The sequence below is a fragment of the Hypanus sabinus genome, chromosome 4, assembly GCF_030144855.1.
Source record: "Hypanus sabinus isolate sHypSab1 chromosome 4, sHypSab1.hap1, whole genome shotgun sequence".
In the NCBI taxonomy this organism is placed as follows: Eukaryota; Metazoa; Chordata; class Chondrichthyes; order Myliobatiformes; family Dasyatidae; genus Hypanus; species Hypanus sabinus.
In genome coordinates this window covers 53,849,061-53,866,893 of record NC_082709.1, presented here as the reverse complement: position 1 = coordinate 53,866,893, position 17,833 = coordinate 53,849,061, and the positions used below count along the sequence as shown (strand labels likewise).

Sequence of the window (17,833 nt, the reverse complement as noted above, 5' to 3'; positions counted from 1 at the left end):
ACTCAGTGGGTCGGGCAGCATCTGTGGGAGGAGGGGTATCGTCCACGTTCTGGGTCGAAACCCCGCATCGTTAGAATGATGTGTTCCCATAATAAAGAAACCTGGTGTTTTCCGATTGGAGCACGCACACGTATTTGGACAGTTGCAAAGGGTTGTAGGGAGGTTGTGTGTGTTGTTTGAATTTCCAGCATCTGCAGATTTCCTCGTGTAGCGAGGCTGTTTGCCTACCGGGTTTGCCTACAATGAGTCAGACGCCATCCGTGCATTCAGTCGCTACAGTATCGAATTTAAATAACGGGGTGGTATTTGTTTGAATCCCGCCTCTTGCAAGTTCTTGTGTAGGCGGAAGTTGCAAAGCGACCTGGGGGTGTTCCTGCCGTTCTGTGTCATTCCTGTCTGTCTGTGAGCGCGGAGGGGATTGACCGTCTGCCGGAGCTCTGCATTCACATGTCCGTGTGTGGGCGCGGAGAAAAAGGAGGCTCTCCCGTCCACCGGCTTCCACACGCAAGCTACCCGAGCCTGTCGGGGCAACCTCACCGAACTCTCGCCGCCCGGGATGAGAAGCCGACACGGACAGCCTGAGAAGCTGCGCTCTCTGAGCACGTCGGGCTGCGAGCATCGCTCTATCGTCATTCCCTCCGCGGATCCCACCACTCGTCTGCCCTAGCTCAACCGCCTGAGAGAAATGGGGAACAGCTTCTCCAACGTATCGGCTTTCCAGTCCTTGCACATTGTCATGTTGGGGTTGGACTCGGCAGGGAAGACCACCGTCTTGTACAGGCTGAAATTCAACGAGTTCGTCAACACGGTGCCCACTATCGGCTTCAACACAGAGAAGATCAAGCTGGGCAACGGGACAGCCAAGGGCATCAGCTGCCACTTCTGGGACGTCGGCGGCCAGGAGAAGCTCCGGCCGCTCTGGAAGTCCTACAGCCGCTGCACCGACGGTATCATTTACGTGGTGGACTCGGTGGATGTGGAGAGGCTGGAGGAAGCCAGGAGTGAGCTGCACAAGATCACTAGGATCTCGGAGAACCAGGGCACGCCGTTGTTGGTAATTGCCAACAAGCAGGACCTGCCCAAGTCGCTGCCGGTGGCCGAGCTGGAGAGGCAGCTGGCGCTACACGAACTCAGCCCGTCCACCACCTGGTATGTTCAGCCGGCTTGTGCGATCATCGGCGAGGGGCTGCACGAAGGCATGGACAAACTGTACGAGATGATCGTGAAGAAGAGGAAGGCGCTGAGGCAGAAGAAGAAGCGGTGATCGAATGCGGGGAGGAAGGACGGACCGGGACTTGGTGTTAAGCACTCTCGGAACCCGAATGGGCTCCTCGGAGGTCCTGTAGAAACGCACAGATACACACATACATATTTATCTAAGCTAAATTGAACTAAGTCATGCACCAACAATGAACTGGCAGAATCGGCGGCTTGACCCAAGCGACCAGTTTAGCGCATCAGTGAATGGAGAGTCTCCGGACAGGAGGTGGGTGCACAGTGTTTCTCGTTCGCCCTTCTGCGTGGCCCTCATGGGCACGGGGCATTGACAGTTTGGAACTTTTTAATGCGGATTCCACAGCGCCATTTGCGATCTCCATGCACCCAGCCTTTCTGTTTGAGAAAAGCATTCGCCGTCCACACGGGGTGGACCAGCGGGCTGCGGCACAATAAATCTCTCCTCGCCTGCTTCGGAAGGACCGGCCGTCAGACTCGGAGCTCTTGAGGAGGGAGATGATCCAGAGGGGGGTCAAGGTTCGACGAAAGAAGACAAGCTAAAAGGATATTACAGAATGGAGCTTGTGCAGAAGGAAAACTGTAACCCCGACCCTGACCCCGTGGCTTCTTGTCGCTATATTTTGATTGTACCTTCTTAAGTTTAATACTTTTTAGCCCAATATTATAAGCTGAAATAGGTAAGGCTGGCCCTCACCTTTACGACATTTAGGTACTGTATTTATCTGCATGTCTTTGACGGTCAGAATAAATTACGATCTTGGGATAATAAAGGATGAGCTTCTGATACTAGGATCATGTGGTGCTTTCTGTCCTTCGCAGAGGTCGCCTGTTGTCTTGTTATTTTTAAACTCACTGGCCTGTCCCAATTTCATTCTCCCATTCTAGATTCCATCTCTACCAAGTACTATCATCCCTCATTGGAACAGTGGCAGCACAGTTTCAACCTCAGATTATCAGTGGTTAATTACAATGCAAATCACATTTGTAAAAATATAGCTGATTATTTTTCCAATATAATATTCTACCGAAACGAGTAATTTACGTTCATCTGTGCGGTCGCTTATGTGCAGGTACCTATACACCGTGCCCCAGCGTACATAGTTCAATTGTGTAATCGCACACAGGATAAAGATAATTTTAAAGGGAATATTGGATCTGTAAAATAATTGCTTTGTGTGTGCCAGTACTATACACTACACACACACATATGTGTGTACCCAGGAACACAATTATTTTATTAGAATATTAGATCTGCAAAATAATAACTATCACCATACATAGATATGGTGTTCTAATTTTATTAATAGCTTTAACAAGATTTGCATTTGATGAAAGCATTTTCATTAAGCCATATTTTAGTGTTTTTGATGCTGACTGAATACTGTTTTATATCAACATCTGGTGCATGCAATGAGTAACTTTGGGGAAAAGGCTGAGAGATATATGTGAGAAAACTCCTTTAGGTGTGAGTTTGTAAGGATAAGAAGAACCCAGAAGCCTTATATCCACAGTTGGAAGAATTTGCCCATGATCACAGCATTGTTCAAGTGCTGGAAGGTAAATGAGCAAGTAAGGGACAATCAATTGGGAGAGAGGTTGAGAAATCATCACAGATTCTGATTTATGTGCTGTTGTTGGGAATCGATCTACTGAAAACAAAAACCAATGTAAAATGGAAAATCATACTCGACTCGTATTAACTGCATCACTTTCAGACAAATTGTTCAAGGTATTTGTGCAGTAGGCATGATGTAACAATGTCTGAGAATGGGGATTCCCAAGTTTATATCCATGAAGTTGTGAAGGCTGGCATGCCCACAGAAAAACATTCCACATCTAGGGTCTTTCCTCCCATCAAGTTTATTTCAAGCAAGTTGTAACTAAGGCAGCATCTATGGAGGGTCCAGAGGAGGCTCGTGAAAATATTTCAGGGAATAAAAGGGTTAACATATGAAAAGCGTTTGATTGCTCTGGCCTGTGCTGGCTGGAGTTTAGAAGAATGCATGAATCAGGGGGAACTCATTGTAACTTATTGAATATTAAAAGGCCAAGATACAGTGGATGTGGAGAGGATATTTCCTATAGCGGGGGAATCTAGGATCAGAGGGCACAACCTCAGAATTCAGAGATGACCCTTAAAAACAGAGATGAGTAATTTCTTTAGCCAGATGGCGGTGAATTGGTGGCAGTGGAGGCCACGTCATTGGGTATATTTAAAGCGGAGGTTGTTAGGTTTTTGAAGGGCATTAAATGTTATGAAGGGAAGGCAGGAGAATGGGGTTGTGTGGGATAATAAGCTATGATGGTATGGCAGAGCAGACTCAATGGGCCAAATGGCCTAGTTCTGTTCCTATGTCTTAAGGAGAGTAAACAGTGGACGTTTCAGGCCAAGACACTGAAATGTTAATATTTGCTCCCCTCCATGGCTGCTGCCTAACATGCTTGTTCCTCTTACATTTTGTGTGTGTTGCTCAAGAATTCCAGCATCTACTGAATCTCTTGTGTTACTAATTGCTGCTAAATCTGTTTGACTGAATACAGGTGACAGATTAGTACTCACATTCTAATTATGTTTGGATGTGGGTGGAAACATTTTTGGAGAAAAATGTATTTTTACTTACTCAATTCAAGTCCCTTCTCAATAAAATGACGTTGTTTACAGTGGCCAGTTACAAAAAAACGATAACACTGTCTGCAGGTCTCACCTTTTAACTTATGATCCTTTGGAGCAATTGAAGGGGGCTGACCAGTCAGATTGTGAGTAAGAAACATGAGAAGATGTGCAATCATGAAGAAAAGCTGTTTGATCCTGATGATTATATAGAGACCAGGAAGAGGATAAATTTGCACACATGAAATCAGACATTTATGAATTTACCTGTCTCTGTCTCATCGTCATTCTGACAAAGAACTCCACAATCCCTTGGCAGTATTCATTTTCACATTGTTAAAAGGTTAAAACTTTGAACAATCCTTATGTCTACAAAGGTAGGATGGGCATCATATCTAAAGTCACAGTCACAGTGGCTCTTTTTGTTCCCTTAATGCGTAATGAACTTTTCCAAGCATTCTATGAAGGCACTGACCCTATTAAATGGAAAACATTCTGGTCTACTTAAGAACCTTCCACAGAGGCTCATAGATGCATGTCCTTGTCCAGGTTCTGTATGCATGCATCTGCATCAGTGTGCTTGTTTTTGCATGCATGCATTTTAATTGCATGCAGTTGTGATTAAACAGTTGTGTTTGCATGTGAAATATGAGCACACATACGTGCGTGCGATCGTACAATACAAACTACCTGTGTTTTCCAGAAATAATAAATCATCTTCTGTTGTTTACTTTTTAATTTCTTGATAATAGTTCACTGGGAGCAAAGCCAATATTAAATTAGTTTGATTTAATTCACTTTACCTATTCTCAGACTGCTGCACTCATTGAGACATAGATCAGATAGTTAATTGCCTTGCACTTCCAGATTTTATTACCCCGTGGTGAATCAATAGTGTTTTGCAGTAGGTGCTGTAAAATTGTGTGCAGTTGACAATTGGATGAGGTTATTTTGCAAAAGAAGCACAGGTCCTCTGAATCTGTGAATCTACAGAGATGTTGGAAAAAATAATCTCTTTTCTCCAAGGATACAGGAATGTTTGGATTTTAGTATTATTGCTGATGCCAAGAATAAATAAATGCAACTACATACTCAATAAAGACCTCTGCATTTACAGTGCTTTAAAATGTAAATTTTTCATGCTCTCTTGATCTTACGTGTATGTCTATCTTTTTACTTATTGCATGTATGCTAATTTATGTGAGTTTCCTCTTAAACCTTTTATCTTTATGTACAAAAGCTATTGGCAGGAGATTGGGATGACGTGATGGTGTTCTGTTTCAGCCTGTGGGTTGATTGAGGTCAGACACTGTCCCAGAGGCAGCAAACCATCTTTTCCCATTCTTCCCCTCTAACTCGGCGTCTCACTTCCCACATTTAAATACCTATCTCCCTGTCATGGTCTGGTAGCTCACACAGAACCAATCTGTATTGTTGCACAATTTGTTCAGATGATTTTTTTTTTGCTCAAAGTAGAATTTACAAAACCAGTCAAAAAATAAACTCCCTAGAGCCTTACATTGTTAGAACTTCTGCTCCATTCAGATGGGTCAGAAAACCTGTTTGAAAAGATTTTATCTTTAACTCTTGTTCAGAGTAATTGAACAATGCTTGCATTATAATTTACAGGCTGTGCTAATCAGTAGTTGCAAATTAGTGCAATTTCTTACACTGACATAACTGCACATACTTGAGTTTATCCTCTACATTCTCTCTTCTGAAAGGACAACTGCTTGGATATAGATTAAAGTGAATGAGCCACAGCTTGTTTTGAGTTTCTATGCCAACATGCTGGCACTTCTCTGCAGAAGTTCATATTCTTTACATTTATTGAGATACATACAGTGTCAAGTAGGTCCTTTGAGCCATATGCTGCCAATAACAACCCCCCTCCCCTCCAATTTAATCAAATCACGGAACAATGTACAGTGACCAATTAACCTACCACCAACTGGTATGTATTTGAACTGTGGGAGGACACCCACATGGTCACGGGAGAACATACAAACTTGCAAGCAGTGGCAGGAATTGAACCTGGCTCACCTGCACTGTAAAGCATTGTGTGCTACTACACTACCGTGGGATTTCCCAATCACTCTTTGTGAGAGAAACTCTCTTGGAAGGCATCAATAGAACATAAAACAGGCCATGCTGCTTCAGTACCTATCCTGGAGAACCAACTAAATGAAGCCGTGCCAATTGGTGAGGCCCAACAAGTCCATTATTTCAGTGGAGGGAAAGGCAAGTTTTAGGCAATTCACATTTTAAATATCTGTCTTTAGATAAATGTTTTAATTGCTTATAAGTGACTTTAAATTTTCATTCTAACTTTGTAATGTTTCAGCAATATCTGGGGTATTTATTCATATTTGGCAGTTTTGGGCCATAGTTAAGACAGAGGCTTAGCTATCAAAAGCTTTTTTATTAAGCTGTCTTGGCCCCTACATGTACTGACATCACATTGTGTCTTGCCATTTAGGATAAGAATGCCTCACTAGTACATGGGGACGGCAGGTATGTACTTCACATTACTTCAGCAGTAGCCATAGGATCTCACTGCTGGAAACAATTGCTTAAGCAGGCCCTAAAGAGAGATTAGCTTGAATTGTCACATGTACATTGAAACATGCAGTGAAATGCATTGCTGGTGTCAAATCGAATCAGTGGGGATTGTCCTGAGGGCCGCTCACAAGTGTCAACACAATTTACTAATCCTAACCCAAACCATATATCTTTGAGATGTGGAGGAAACCAAGGGAAATGGGGAAAGCGTACAAACTCCTTATAGACGGCGGTCATTACTTGACTGTGCTACATACTATGCTACCATGTTATTGCTGAAAAGAGAATTTCCCCTGACAACTGAATTTAAACTGTTCCTTATGTCCATCTGTATATTTCCCTGACTAGTGAGTGAGATTTCTTCACTGTTCAGCTCAGATCTGCCATCCAAATGTTTAGGCTGTACCTGAACAAAGCAATAAATGAGGGAAAACAGAAAAGAATGCAGATACTGGAACGTGGAGCAACACACAATCTGCTGGAGGAACTCAGCAAGTCAAAGGCATTGCTGAGAGGAAAGAAATTGTCAAGGTTTTGAGCCAAAATGCTCTATCAGGACCAAGAGAGGAGATGGTCAACAAAAGGAGAAGGGGCATGCCAAAAAAATGACTCTGAAGTGATTGGTGGGCTGAGGAGGCAGGTCATCCTCATTGGGGAGGGGAGCAGGGCTGTAGGTGAATGACAGATGGAGGCACAGAGAGAGGAAGGGCAAAGAATTAAAAACAGTTGGAACAAGGTTTGAGAGTAGTGGGGGGGGAGTGTGAAGATGGGATACAGCTGCTGGAAAGAGATAAGAGTAATGGATTCTGACAAGTAAAGGAATTGAGAAAGGAAACTATCGAGTAGAAGTGAGAAGTGGAACCAGATGGGAAGTGGTGTGGAGGAGAGGGTGACCCTGTGTATGAAGTGGGTGGAGGGAAAATTGGACAAAGATGGGTGAAAGGGGCTGATAAAATGTGAGAAGGGGGATAAGAATAGGAGATAGAAGAGGGAAATGATGATGATGTGTTTGCTGAGTTTGGCAATTAGCTTGCAGTTGTTTCATCACCAGCTGAGATAGTTGTCTTTGGGAGTGCTCGTGTTTATATACCGCACCCCCCTCTAATTTGCTTGCCTCAGTCCTGATTGGCTACCCCTTCAGTGACCTTTGAACTCTATTGGCTTGCACTTCTTTGGCTCTTAAGGGTTCGTAGATGGCGTTGATTTTAATATGTTTGGGGAAATAATGGCTGAAGATAGTGTTTCTTGCATTCTGTTGAAAAATAAATTTAATTTTAGTAATATAGGTCATCCTAGAGTTCTTTGAGTCAATGAGTATTTGATCGAAGGAAGGGGTAATATTGCAGCACAATATTCCTGGCCACATGCTGCAATCATGATTGAGGTGGAGGTAAAAGTGGAAAGGGAGTTGTGGTTTTGATTTGAAAGAATATGATTGCAATGCTTTCAGAAGTTATTCTTGGGGGAAATCATCTGGTAAGGTAATATGATTGCAAATTAGAAATAAGGTCATGATCACTCACAGTCTACTGCATTATGATCTTGCATTTTATTGTTGACCTGCACTGCACTTTCTCTGTAGGTGTTACAGTTTAATTCTGCCATAATATTGTTCTACCTCAATGCACTGTGTAATGATTTGATCTGTATGAACAATATGCAAGACAAGCTTTTTGCTGCATCTTGGAACATGTGACGAAAGTAAACCAATTTCAATTATAGCCCTCCCCCCCCCCCCCCAGAAGCCACATGGAAATAAAGGACAAAGAATGTCAGGAGACCGCAGATAGTTGCAGAGTAATAGTAGTTGATTTCAACTTCCCTCATTATGCCTTTATGCTAAGGGCTTGGATAGAGCAGAATTTATTACACAAGTCCAGGAAACCCTTCTTAAACAATATGTTGATGGGTCCACTAGAGATGAAGTAATGTTGAACCTCCAACGTGAAGTTAACTGGGCAAGTGATGAAAGTGTCAGTGGGGCAGCACTTTGGGACAGTGACCATAATTCTATTAGTTTTTAAATGTTATGGAAAAATATAGGACTAGTCCACAGGTTAAATTCCTAGACTGTGGCAAGGTAAATTTTGAAGTCTTTAAACAAGATGTGTGGAGGGTGACAGACAGAGGCTGTTTGCAGACAGCTGGATGGTTGGCAATTGGGACACTTTTAAAGGTGAGATACTTCAGAGGCAGCAGGTTCCTTTTGTAGTGAAGGACAAGAATGGCATGATTAGGGAACACTGGATGATGAAGGATATTGGGGCTCAGATCAGGACAAAGAAGGAGCTGCATGACACGTATAGGAGCTGGGATCAAGCAAATCTGTTGAGGAGTGTAAGAGGTTTAGTTCACAAGAAGGAAATCAGGAGGGCAAAAAGGGGACATGTAGTATTCCTGGCAGAAATGGTGAGGTGAATCCCAAGAGATTCTTGAAGAAAGTAAGTGGGGAGAGAATAATTCCCTCAAGGATCAACATGGTTATCTAGAGCTACAGGACAACGGTGCTGTCATCATGCGTTACAACCAAAGGAAGAAATGGCTGGAGTCGCTTAGTACTTCTGTGCAGGGCTGTCTATTTGTTGCATCAAAAATAAAACTTACAACAGTTAGCAAAAATAGCAAAAAGAAAACTGCCAATATTTACAAAAATATATCTACCAAAAAGGACAATCTTAGGTACATTCTATTTCCAGTGTGAACCCCCAGTAGTTCGATCTCTCCCCAACTTCCCATCATTAATTACCCACCAAGTTAACTTGAAACTACACATGAATCAGAATATGATGCACCTCACCATGTAGTTATATTACAAAATAAACAGAAGCATCTATCATGAATACAAGATATAAACAATATATACACATTTATACATTGCCATTAATAAAGAAATGGAATATTCCACCATGTATGGTGGGAAAGGCACCATAAAGACGATCCATTATACAAATATACTGGGGGAAGAAGTGTGTGCATATGTACGGAGTGAATTTACTGAGAGCTGCCTGTCAAATGTGGGTAACGTCTTAAATGAATATTTCTCATCTGCATTTACTATGGATAAGGTCATGCAAGTTAAGGAATTAAAAGATAACCACATTAAGGGTCTTCTAATATATACACATTACAAAAGCATAAGTGCAGGACGTCTTAAAGCATTTTAAGGTGGACAAAGTTCCCAGGGCATGACCAAGATAAAAGAATTTTGGTATGGGCCTCCAGATCCTAAGAACTTTCTACAGGGGCACAATTGAGAGCATCCTGACTGGCTGCATCACTGCCTGGTATGGGAACTGTACCTCCCTCAATCGCAGAGAGTGATGTGGAGGCCCAGCGCGTCTGTAGATATGAACTACCCTCTGTTCGGGACATTTACAAAGACATGTGTGTAAAAAGGGCCATTAGGATCATTATGGACCTGAGTCACCCCAATCATAAACTGTTCCAGCTGCTACCATCCAGGAAATGGTACCGCAGCATAAAAGCCTGGACTGTCAGGCTCTGGGACAGCTTCTTCCACCAGACTGCTTAATTCATGCTGATACAATTGTTTTCTATGTTATATTGATTGTCCTGTTGTACATACTATTTATTGTAAATTACTATAAATTGCACATTTAGACAGAGATGTAACGTAAATATTTTTATTCCTCATGTATATGAAGGATGTAAGTAATGAAGTCAATTCAAGTGCATCCTAGAGCATTGTGAGAAGCTAGCAAAGTGGTTGCAGTGGCTCTGGCAGAGATACTTGCTTTTCCCTTTAGAAAAAGGTGAGGTATCAGAAGACTGGAGGGTGCCAAATGTTGTGTCTTTATTTTAAAAAGTTTGTAAGAACAGGCCAGGGAATTGCAGGCCTTTGAGCCTAATGTGGTGGAGAGGATTCCAAGGAAGAGGATCTGCCACCATTTCCAAGGACAAGGACTAATAACAAATAGAGAGCATGGCTCTAGCATTTATAATGGTGCCTTAACAAAATTTGGTTACATTTGCTGGATTATTGCTCAGCGTTTTTGAAAAGAAGACATGCTTTCTTTGTCACATATGCATTGAACCATAGAGTGATATCCATTGTTTGCATCACATTAAATTAGCGAGGATTGCGCTGGGCAGCCTGCAAGTGCTGCCACATTTCCACCGCCAACATACACGTGCCCACAGCTCTCCAATCTTAATCGTACTTTTTTGGAATGTGGGCAGAAACTGAAGCACCAAGAGGAAATTGGTCAGAATTATACCCGAATCAGAATGCTAATATATTTACCATTGTAATTATAATTGCAAAGCTGTTGAGTTACTGTTTCCTGTAACAAATTCCAGTATTGACTGTAGTTTAAAGCAAATGACAAAAACTAAACACCATCAACATTCAGTTCCAAGGACATTCTTTGAGATAAACTCTGCAGAAATTAAAAGATAAACTGCTGGAAACATTGAGAAGGCTAGGCAGCATCTATGAAGAGAAGAACCGTGTTAACGCTAATTAACTGTTTCTCCTGCACCAGATACTGTATAACCTGCTGCGTATTCTCAGTTTCTGGTTTTATTTCAGATTTGAAGTATCTAGAATGTTTTTGTCTTGCTGTTCGACTGAGGCAGGGAATATATGCATGAACATGATATCTATGAAAACATTAGATTCAATTTGAATATGTTTTACTTCTTTAGCATTGACATCAGCTGACATATTTTTCAGAAACCTAAGGAGCCAAACTGACTAACACATTATCATACAATAATTAAATGTAATAATAGCAGAAATTGATGGAAACAGCAGGGTAGGCAGCACCTGTGGAAGGAGTAACAATTAAGTTAGGAAATGCCTATCTCTACCTGCATGCTAACTGACTTGCTGAATATTTTGAGCATTTTCTAGTTTTCTCCAGTTTTACCTATTTTTTTGAGAGGTATCAACAGGGTGAATGCATCGTAGTCTTTTCCCCCTCAGGTTGGTTGAGACCAGAACTAGAGATCATAGCTTACAGGTGAAAGGTGAAGTAGGGGAACTACTTCACTCAGAGGGTGATGCAAGCATGGATTAGACTGCCAGTGCAAGTGGTAGATACCGGTTCAATTGTAACATTTTAAAGGAGTTCGGACTAGATGGACTGAAGGCCTGTTTCTGTGTTCTATGACTCGATCTCAGATTTGCAGCATCTGTAATTATTTTTTTAGTGATGAGTGATGAACAAGTCAAGTGAAACAAACTAAATAGTCACTGAATATCTGGTCATTGTGTCCAAAGATGAATATTATTCCATTTATAATGACCACCCTCAATTATATCCTGAGCTAGTCAATTGTATTATGCACAAACGCATGTATGCACAGGTGTTAAAAAAAAACTCTACATACGGCAGCATCATAGGCATATAGCTTTAAAGGAAATTCATATTTATAAGAAATAGTTTTTATAATTAATACCAGAATGATAAGCTTAAATTTGTATTTATTACATTGAAGTACAGTTACATAAAGATGCAAGATGCTTTGTCTGAAAATTCATTGATTTCTGGAAAAGGGAATTCAATGAGATAAATCAGACTCATGTTTCTTTAATAGTTTTAGAATGAATAGATTAGGCCAGCAGTCAATGAAACAAAACAAACTATGGTAATAAAACTGAATTAAACAATAAAACATAAGAAACACTCAATAGCTATGATGGAGTTTGGAGGGAAAGGATTAGTATTTCAGGTTGATGACATTTGTAGCTCTAAGTAAATAAATGCGTCATGGTCATCATAAGCTTGTTCTCTCCTCATAGATGCTGCCTGACTCAAAGACATTTCTGGCACATTTGGGTATTGTTAAAGTTCTAAAATGTGTCCTTCTTTGACAGAACATAGAGAATAGAACAGTACAGTACAAGAACAGGCCACTGGGGCCAAAATGTTAGTCATAGAAAAGTATAGCACAGAAACAGGCCCTTTGGCCCATCTAATCCATGCCAAAACTATTTGAACTGCCTCCTCCCATCGATCTACATCCGGACTGTAGCCTTCCATACTCATACCACCCAAACTTCTCTTCAATGTTGAAATCGAGCTTGAATGCACCACATGCTGGCAGCTCATTTCACACTGTCATGACTCTCTGAGTGAAGGAGTTTCCCCTATGTTCCCCTTAAAAAGTTCACCGTTCACCCCTAACTCATGACCACTAGTTGTAATCCCACCCAACCTCAGTGGTAAAACCCTGGTTGCATTTACCCTATATATACTCTTAATTTTGCATACATCTATCAAATATCCCCTCAGTCTTCCCCTTTCCAAGGAATAAAGACCTAATGCCCACCCCCCAACTCATCCTTTCCTTATAACTCAGGTTGTCCGGTCCAAGTACCGTCTGTACTCCTTCAGACTTACTTACATCTTTCTTAGAGGCAGGTGACCAAAACTGTACACAATACTCTAAATTAAGCCTCACCAACTTCTTACACAACTTCAACATAACTTTGATGTCTGAAGGCCAATGTGCCAAAAGCTTTCTTTATGACCCTATCTATCTGTAGCACAACTTTCAATGAATTATGTATCGGTATTCCCAGGTCCCTTTGTTCTACCACTCCTCAGTGCTTTGCTCTTCATTGTATAAGACCTACCTGGCTGGTCCTTCTGAAGAGCAACACTTCGCACTTGCTGCAATAAATTCCTTCTGCCATATTTCAACCCATTTTTCCAGATGCAAGTTCTGATCATCTTCTTCACTGTCCACAACACCCCCGGTCTGAGTGTCATCCACACATTTGCTGAACCAGTTAACCACATCATCATCCAGCTCGTTGATATAACAACAATGGACCCGGCACCGATCCCGACAGCACTTCACTAGTCACAGGCCTCCAGTCAGTGAGGCATCCATTTATTACCACTCCCTGGCTTCTCCCACAAAGTCACTGCTTGATACAATTTACTACCTCATTTTGAATACCAAGCAACAGAAACTTCCTGACCAGCCTTCCTTGTCAAATGCCTTGTAGGGAACATCCACTGCTCTGCCATAATCGACTTTCCTGGTAAAGTCCTCAAAAACTCTAAGGATGGCTAGACATAACCTACCATGCACGAAGCCATGTTGATTAGCCCTAATCAGTCTCTGTCTGTCCAAATACTCATATACCCAATCCCTTAGAATACCTTCCAATAACTTACCAACTACTGACGTCTGGCTCACCAGACTATAATTTCCTAGTTTACTTTTAGAGCTTTTCTTAAACAGTGGAACAGCATTAGCTACCCTCCAATCCTCCAGTACCTCCTGTCGCTGTGGATGATTTAAATATCTCTGTTGTAATTTCTGTACTTGCCTCCCACAGAGTCTGGGGAAACACCTTGTCAGGCTCTGGGGATTTCTCCACCCTAATTTGTCTCTGGACAGCAAACACCTCCTCCTCTGTCATCTGTAGTGTCCATCACCTCGCTGCTGCTTTGCCTCACTTCTGTAGACTTTGTGTCCTTCTCCCAAGTGAATACAAATGCAAAAAATACATTTAAGATCTCTGCCATCTCTTTTAGCTCCATGCATAGAATATCAATATTGTCCCATGCTATCCTTTTGCTCTTAACATATCTGTAGACTCCTTTAGGATTTTCCTACACCTTCTCTGCTACGGTGACCTCATGCCCTCTTTTAGTCCTGATTTCTTTCTTGCTTTTTGTCTTGCTTTTTTTGTATTCCATAAGCACCTAATTTGTTCCTACCTGCCTATACCTGCTAGGCATCTTTTTTTAAAGTAGGATCTCAATATCTCTTGAAAACCAAGGTTCTCTAAACCTGATATCTTTACCTTTTAATTCTGACAGGCACTTACAAGCTTTGTACTCTCCAAAGTTCACTTTTAAGCCGTCGCACTTCTCAAGTACACCTTTGCCAAAAAAAAAACAACCTGTACCTAAGCACACAAGCCGGATTCTTTCTGAAACCATCAAATTTAGCCTTTCTTCAATTTAGAATCTCAACCTGTGAACTAGACCTGTCTTTTTCCAGAGTAACGCACGCAAAATGCAGGCGGAATTCAGCAGGTCAGGCAGCACCTATGGAAAAGAGTAAACAGTTGACATGTCGGACCGAGACCCTTCTTCAGGGCTGAGAAGTAAGGGGGAAGATGCTTGAATAAAAAGGTGGGGCGGGGGGTGGGGGAAGAAGCTAACTGGAAGGAGGTAGGTGAAGCCAGATGGGTGTGGAAGGTCAAGGGCTGGAGAAGAAGGATCTGATAGCAGAGGAGAGTGGACACAAGGAGAGGGAGGAGGAGGGGACCCAGGGGGAAGTAATAGGCAGGTGAGAAGAAGTGAAAGGTCAAATTGGGGAATAGAGGGAAGGAGAAATCGATATTCATACCATCAGGTTGAAGGGTACCCAGACGGAATGTAAAATCTTGCTCATCTACCCTGAGTGTGGCCTCATCTTGGCACTAGTGGATCCTCACGTCAGAATGGGAATGGGAATTGGAATTAAAGTGTTTGGCCATCAGGAAATCCCACTTGTGGCAGATGGTGAGCAGGTGTTTTGAAACTTTGAAATAATGGCATTCTGATCACTGGATGCAAAGTGTTCCTCTACACAAACCTCTGTCACCTGCCCTGTCTCATTCCCTAACAGGAGATCTTGTATCACACACTCTTACGTTGGGACTTCTATGAGTTGATTAAGGAAATTTACCTCTCGCTCCTGTATGCCTCCATGTCACCATCTGACAACAAAAGTTGTGTCATTAGCAATATTATAGATGGTGCTAGCCCCTCAGTCATGAGTGTGGATAGAGTGGGCTAAATACGTATTCCTGAGGTGCAGGTGTTGATTGTCAGTGAGGAGGAGATGTTATTTCCAATCTGGTGACGAAGTCAAGGTTCCAGTTACAGGAGAGTAGAGGTCCGGGTTCTGGAGCTTGTTGTTTAGAATTGAGAGTATAATTGTGTTGAACGCTGAGATATAATCAATAAGGAGCAGTCTGATGTAGGTTTTGCTGTTGTCCTGGTGATCCAAGTGGAGAGCCAGTGAAATAGCGTCCACTGTAGATCTATTATGGTGATAGACAAATTGCAGCCATTCTAGGTCCTTGCTCAGGCAGGAGTTGATTATTGGCATGATCAACCTTTCAGAGCACTTCATCACAGTAGATGTGAGAGCAATTGAGCGATTGACATTGAGGCAGCTCACCCTGCTCTTCATGGGCACTGGCATGATTGTCACCCTTTTGAAACAGGTGGGACCCTTTGACTGCAGCAGTGACAGACTGACAATGTCCTTGAACACTCCCACCAGTTGGTTAGCACAGTTTTTCAAAGCCCTGCCAATTGCACCATCAGGGCCTGATGCCTTGTGGGGGTTCACCCTCTTGAAAGATATTCTGATGTCGGCCTCCGAGTCAGAGATCACAGGGTCACCAGATGCCACAGGAACTTGCACAGGTGTAGTTTTCTTCTTCCTTCCAAAGTGTGCATAAAAAACGTTGAGATCATCTGCAAGTGAAGCCCCACAGGCTTTCATGATGTTAGGTTTTGCCTTGTAGGAAGTAATGGCCTAAAAACCTTGCCAAAGCTGACATGAAACCAATTCCATCTCTAACGCAATGGGAATTATTTTTTCACCCTTAAGGTAGCCTTCCATAGGTTGTACCTGGGTTTCTTACCTTATGGCCTTATTACACATAAACTAGGAATTACGCATGATATATTTGCTATCTAGAGATTGTTGATGCAGAATTATTCTCTGCAATTTAAACCAGAATTTATGCTGAGGTTATAGCAGGTGGGATTGCAGAGATAACAAGCGAGATGGGACAATGTTCATATATTTTAATATCGACAATTCTTATTTGTTAAATGTGATGGACAGAGATTATAATTAAATATTAAGCTCATCAATCAATTTAACAACATTAGAAATTGTGTGATTACCTCTGTGTAAGCCTATTGTTGTCAGATTAAGGGATAATTACATTTCATAGATAATGAAAGCATGTATAATGGTGGAAACCCATATTATTTTGAAGGTTTGAAATTAAATTCTAAATATAAGCAGTTATAGCTAATTGGACTGCATCTTTGCTCAGTGAAGAGGTACGTCTCCCATCAGCTGGTTGTAAGAATTCCAGGTGAACTGATGTCAAGACTGTATTAGCCCAATTCATTATGAATGCTGGTTCACAGCACCAGGCAGGCAGCTTGCATTAATGAATCCATAAAAAATACCAGCTCTAAAGATGGAGATGTTAGTACTAACAGCAGTATAAGGTGCTCTCCAGGGGCTGCGATAATGAATTTTTGTTCAGACAGAGGCAACTTTATTCTGCTTTTAATCCATTATACCTGATCTAGAAGCATGTGATGTTTATATTGGATATATAGCTTTGAGGAAATAAATCCATTTCCCCACCATTGCAAACCATGAAGTGGATGACAATTAAATTGAATTCCCCATGAGATTGTCTAACTTAAAGACAATTACGGTCATCTCTATTATAGGGATTATGTGAGATTTCTGAAAGGTCATATTCCTACTCTTCATCTTGTTTGGTCATTCCCTTTTTATCATGGGCTCTGAATCTATTTAAAATTTCTGTACTTGGATGTTGCTTCCTGGGCAGGCCAAAAGACCAGTTACCAACCAAATGTTTTATCAACTCATGCAGTTTATATGAATTCTGATCATTTGTCCTTCCTTGATTTCCTTTTGTAAAACACTGGCAGTCATACCTACAACAACCTAGATATCATACTCTGAGATTCTCTCCTTAAAGTTATTTATTCTCTTTCTTACCTTAACTTCAACATATACTTTGAAACCTAACCCTTGGAACAAGTTTCTTGACACTTCCCAATCAAGACTGATGAGTTAGTTTGACAATAGTCTGTGGATTATATCGTGGCATTTTATTATATTTAAGTTATAGCATAATGCAAATTTGTTATTGCCTGGTACTTGTAGCCTTTTTCTCTGGGAACCCAAAAGATTTGGTATGGGCATGTGTTTCTTGTTCCACTCACGAGTCATTTGTGGCAAGGTATCGTTACAAATGACGTTATGATAAAATGCTTAGAGATATTCAAATATGAGACAAAATCAACATAATTTTGTGAAAGGCAAGTCATTTTGATCAATTCTTTAAATGGTGAGAGATTGCAGAGCTCTTGCAGACTTGGAGGGGGAGGGATGAAGCAAAGAGCTAAAAAGTTGATTGGTGAAAGATACAGAAAACCATGGAAGAAAGAAGAAAGGTGGTGAGAGGAGCTCCAGCAGGAGGTGATGGGCGGGCAATGAGATAACATGAGAGAGGGACGAGGGAATGGAAAATGATGAAAGCATTACTAGAAGTTTGAGAAATTGATGTTCATGCTATCAGATTGGAGGTTACCCAAACGAAATATAAGGTGTTGTTCCTCCAGCCAAAATGTGGCCTTATCCTGACAGTGGAGGACGCCA

The 17,833-nt window shown here is 41.7% G+C and overlaps 1 protein-coding gene across 1 annotated transcript; it reads left to right on the top strand.

The window, feature by feature from the left end:
* The first annotated feature begins 349 nt into the window (after nt 1–349).
* On the top strand, nt 350–2,020 carry arl4cb (ADP-ribosylation factor-like 4Cb). Its single transcript, XM_059967091.1, has one exon. It carries the CDS (start codon nt 686–688, stop codon nt 1,262–1,264), a length of 579 nt encoding a protein of 192 aa, XP_059823074.1. The 5' UTR covers nt 350–685; the 3' UTR covers nt 1,265–2,020.
* Nucleotides 2,021–17,833: the final 15,813 nt, after the last annotated feature.

What these genes read in the sequence shown, in the direction of transcription:
- arl4cb (XM_059967091.1), top strand. Translation starts at nt 686, where the DNA reads ATGGGGAACAGCTTCTCCAACGTATCGGCTTTCCAGTCCTTGCACATT.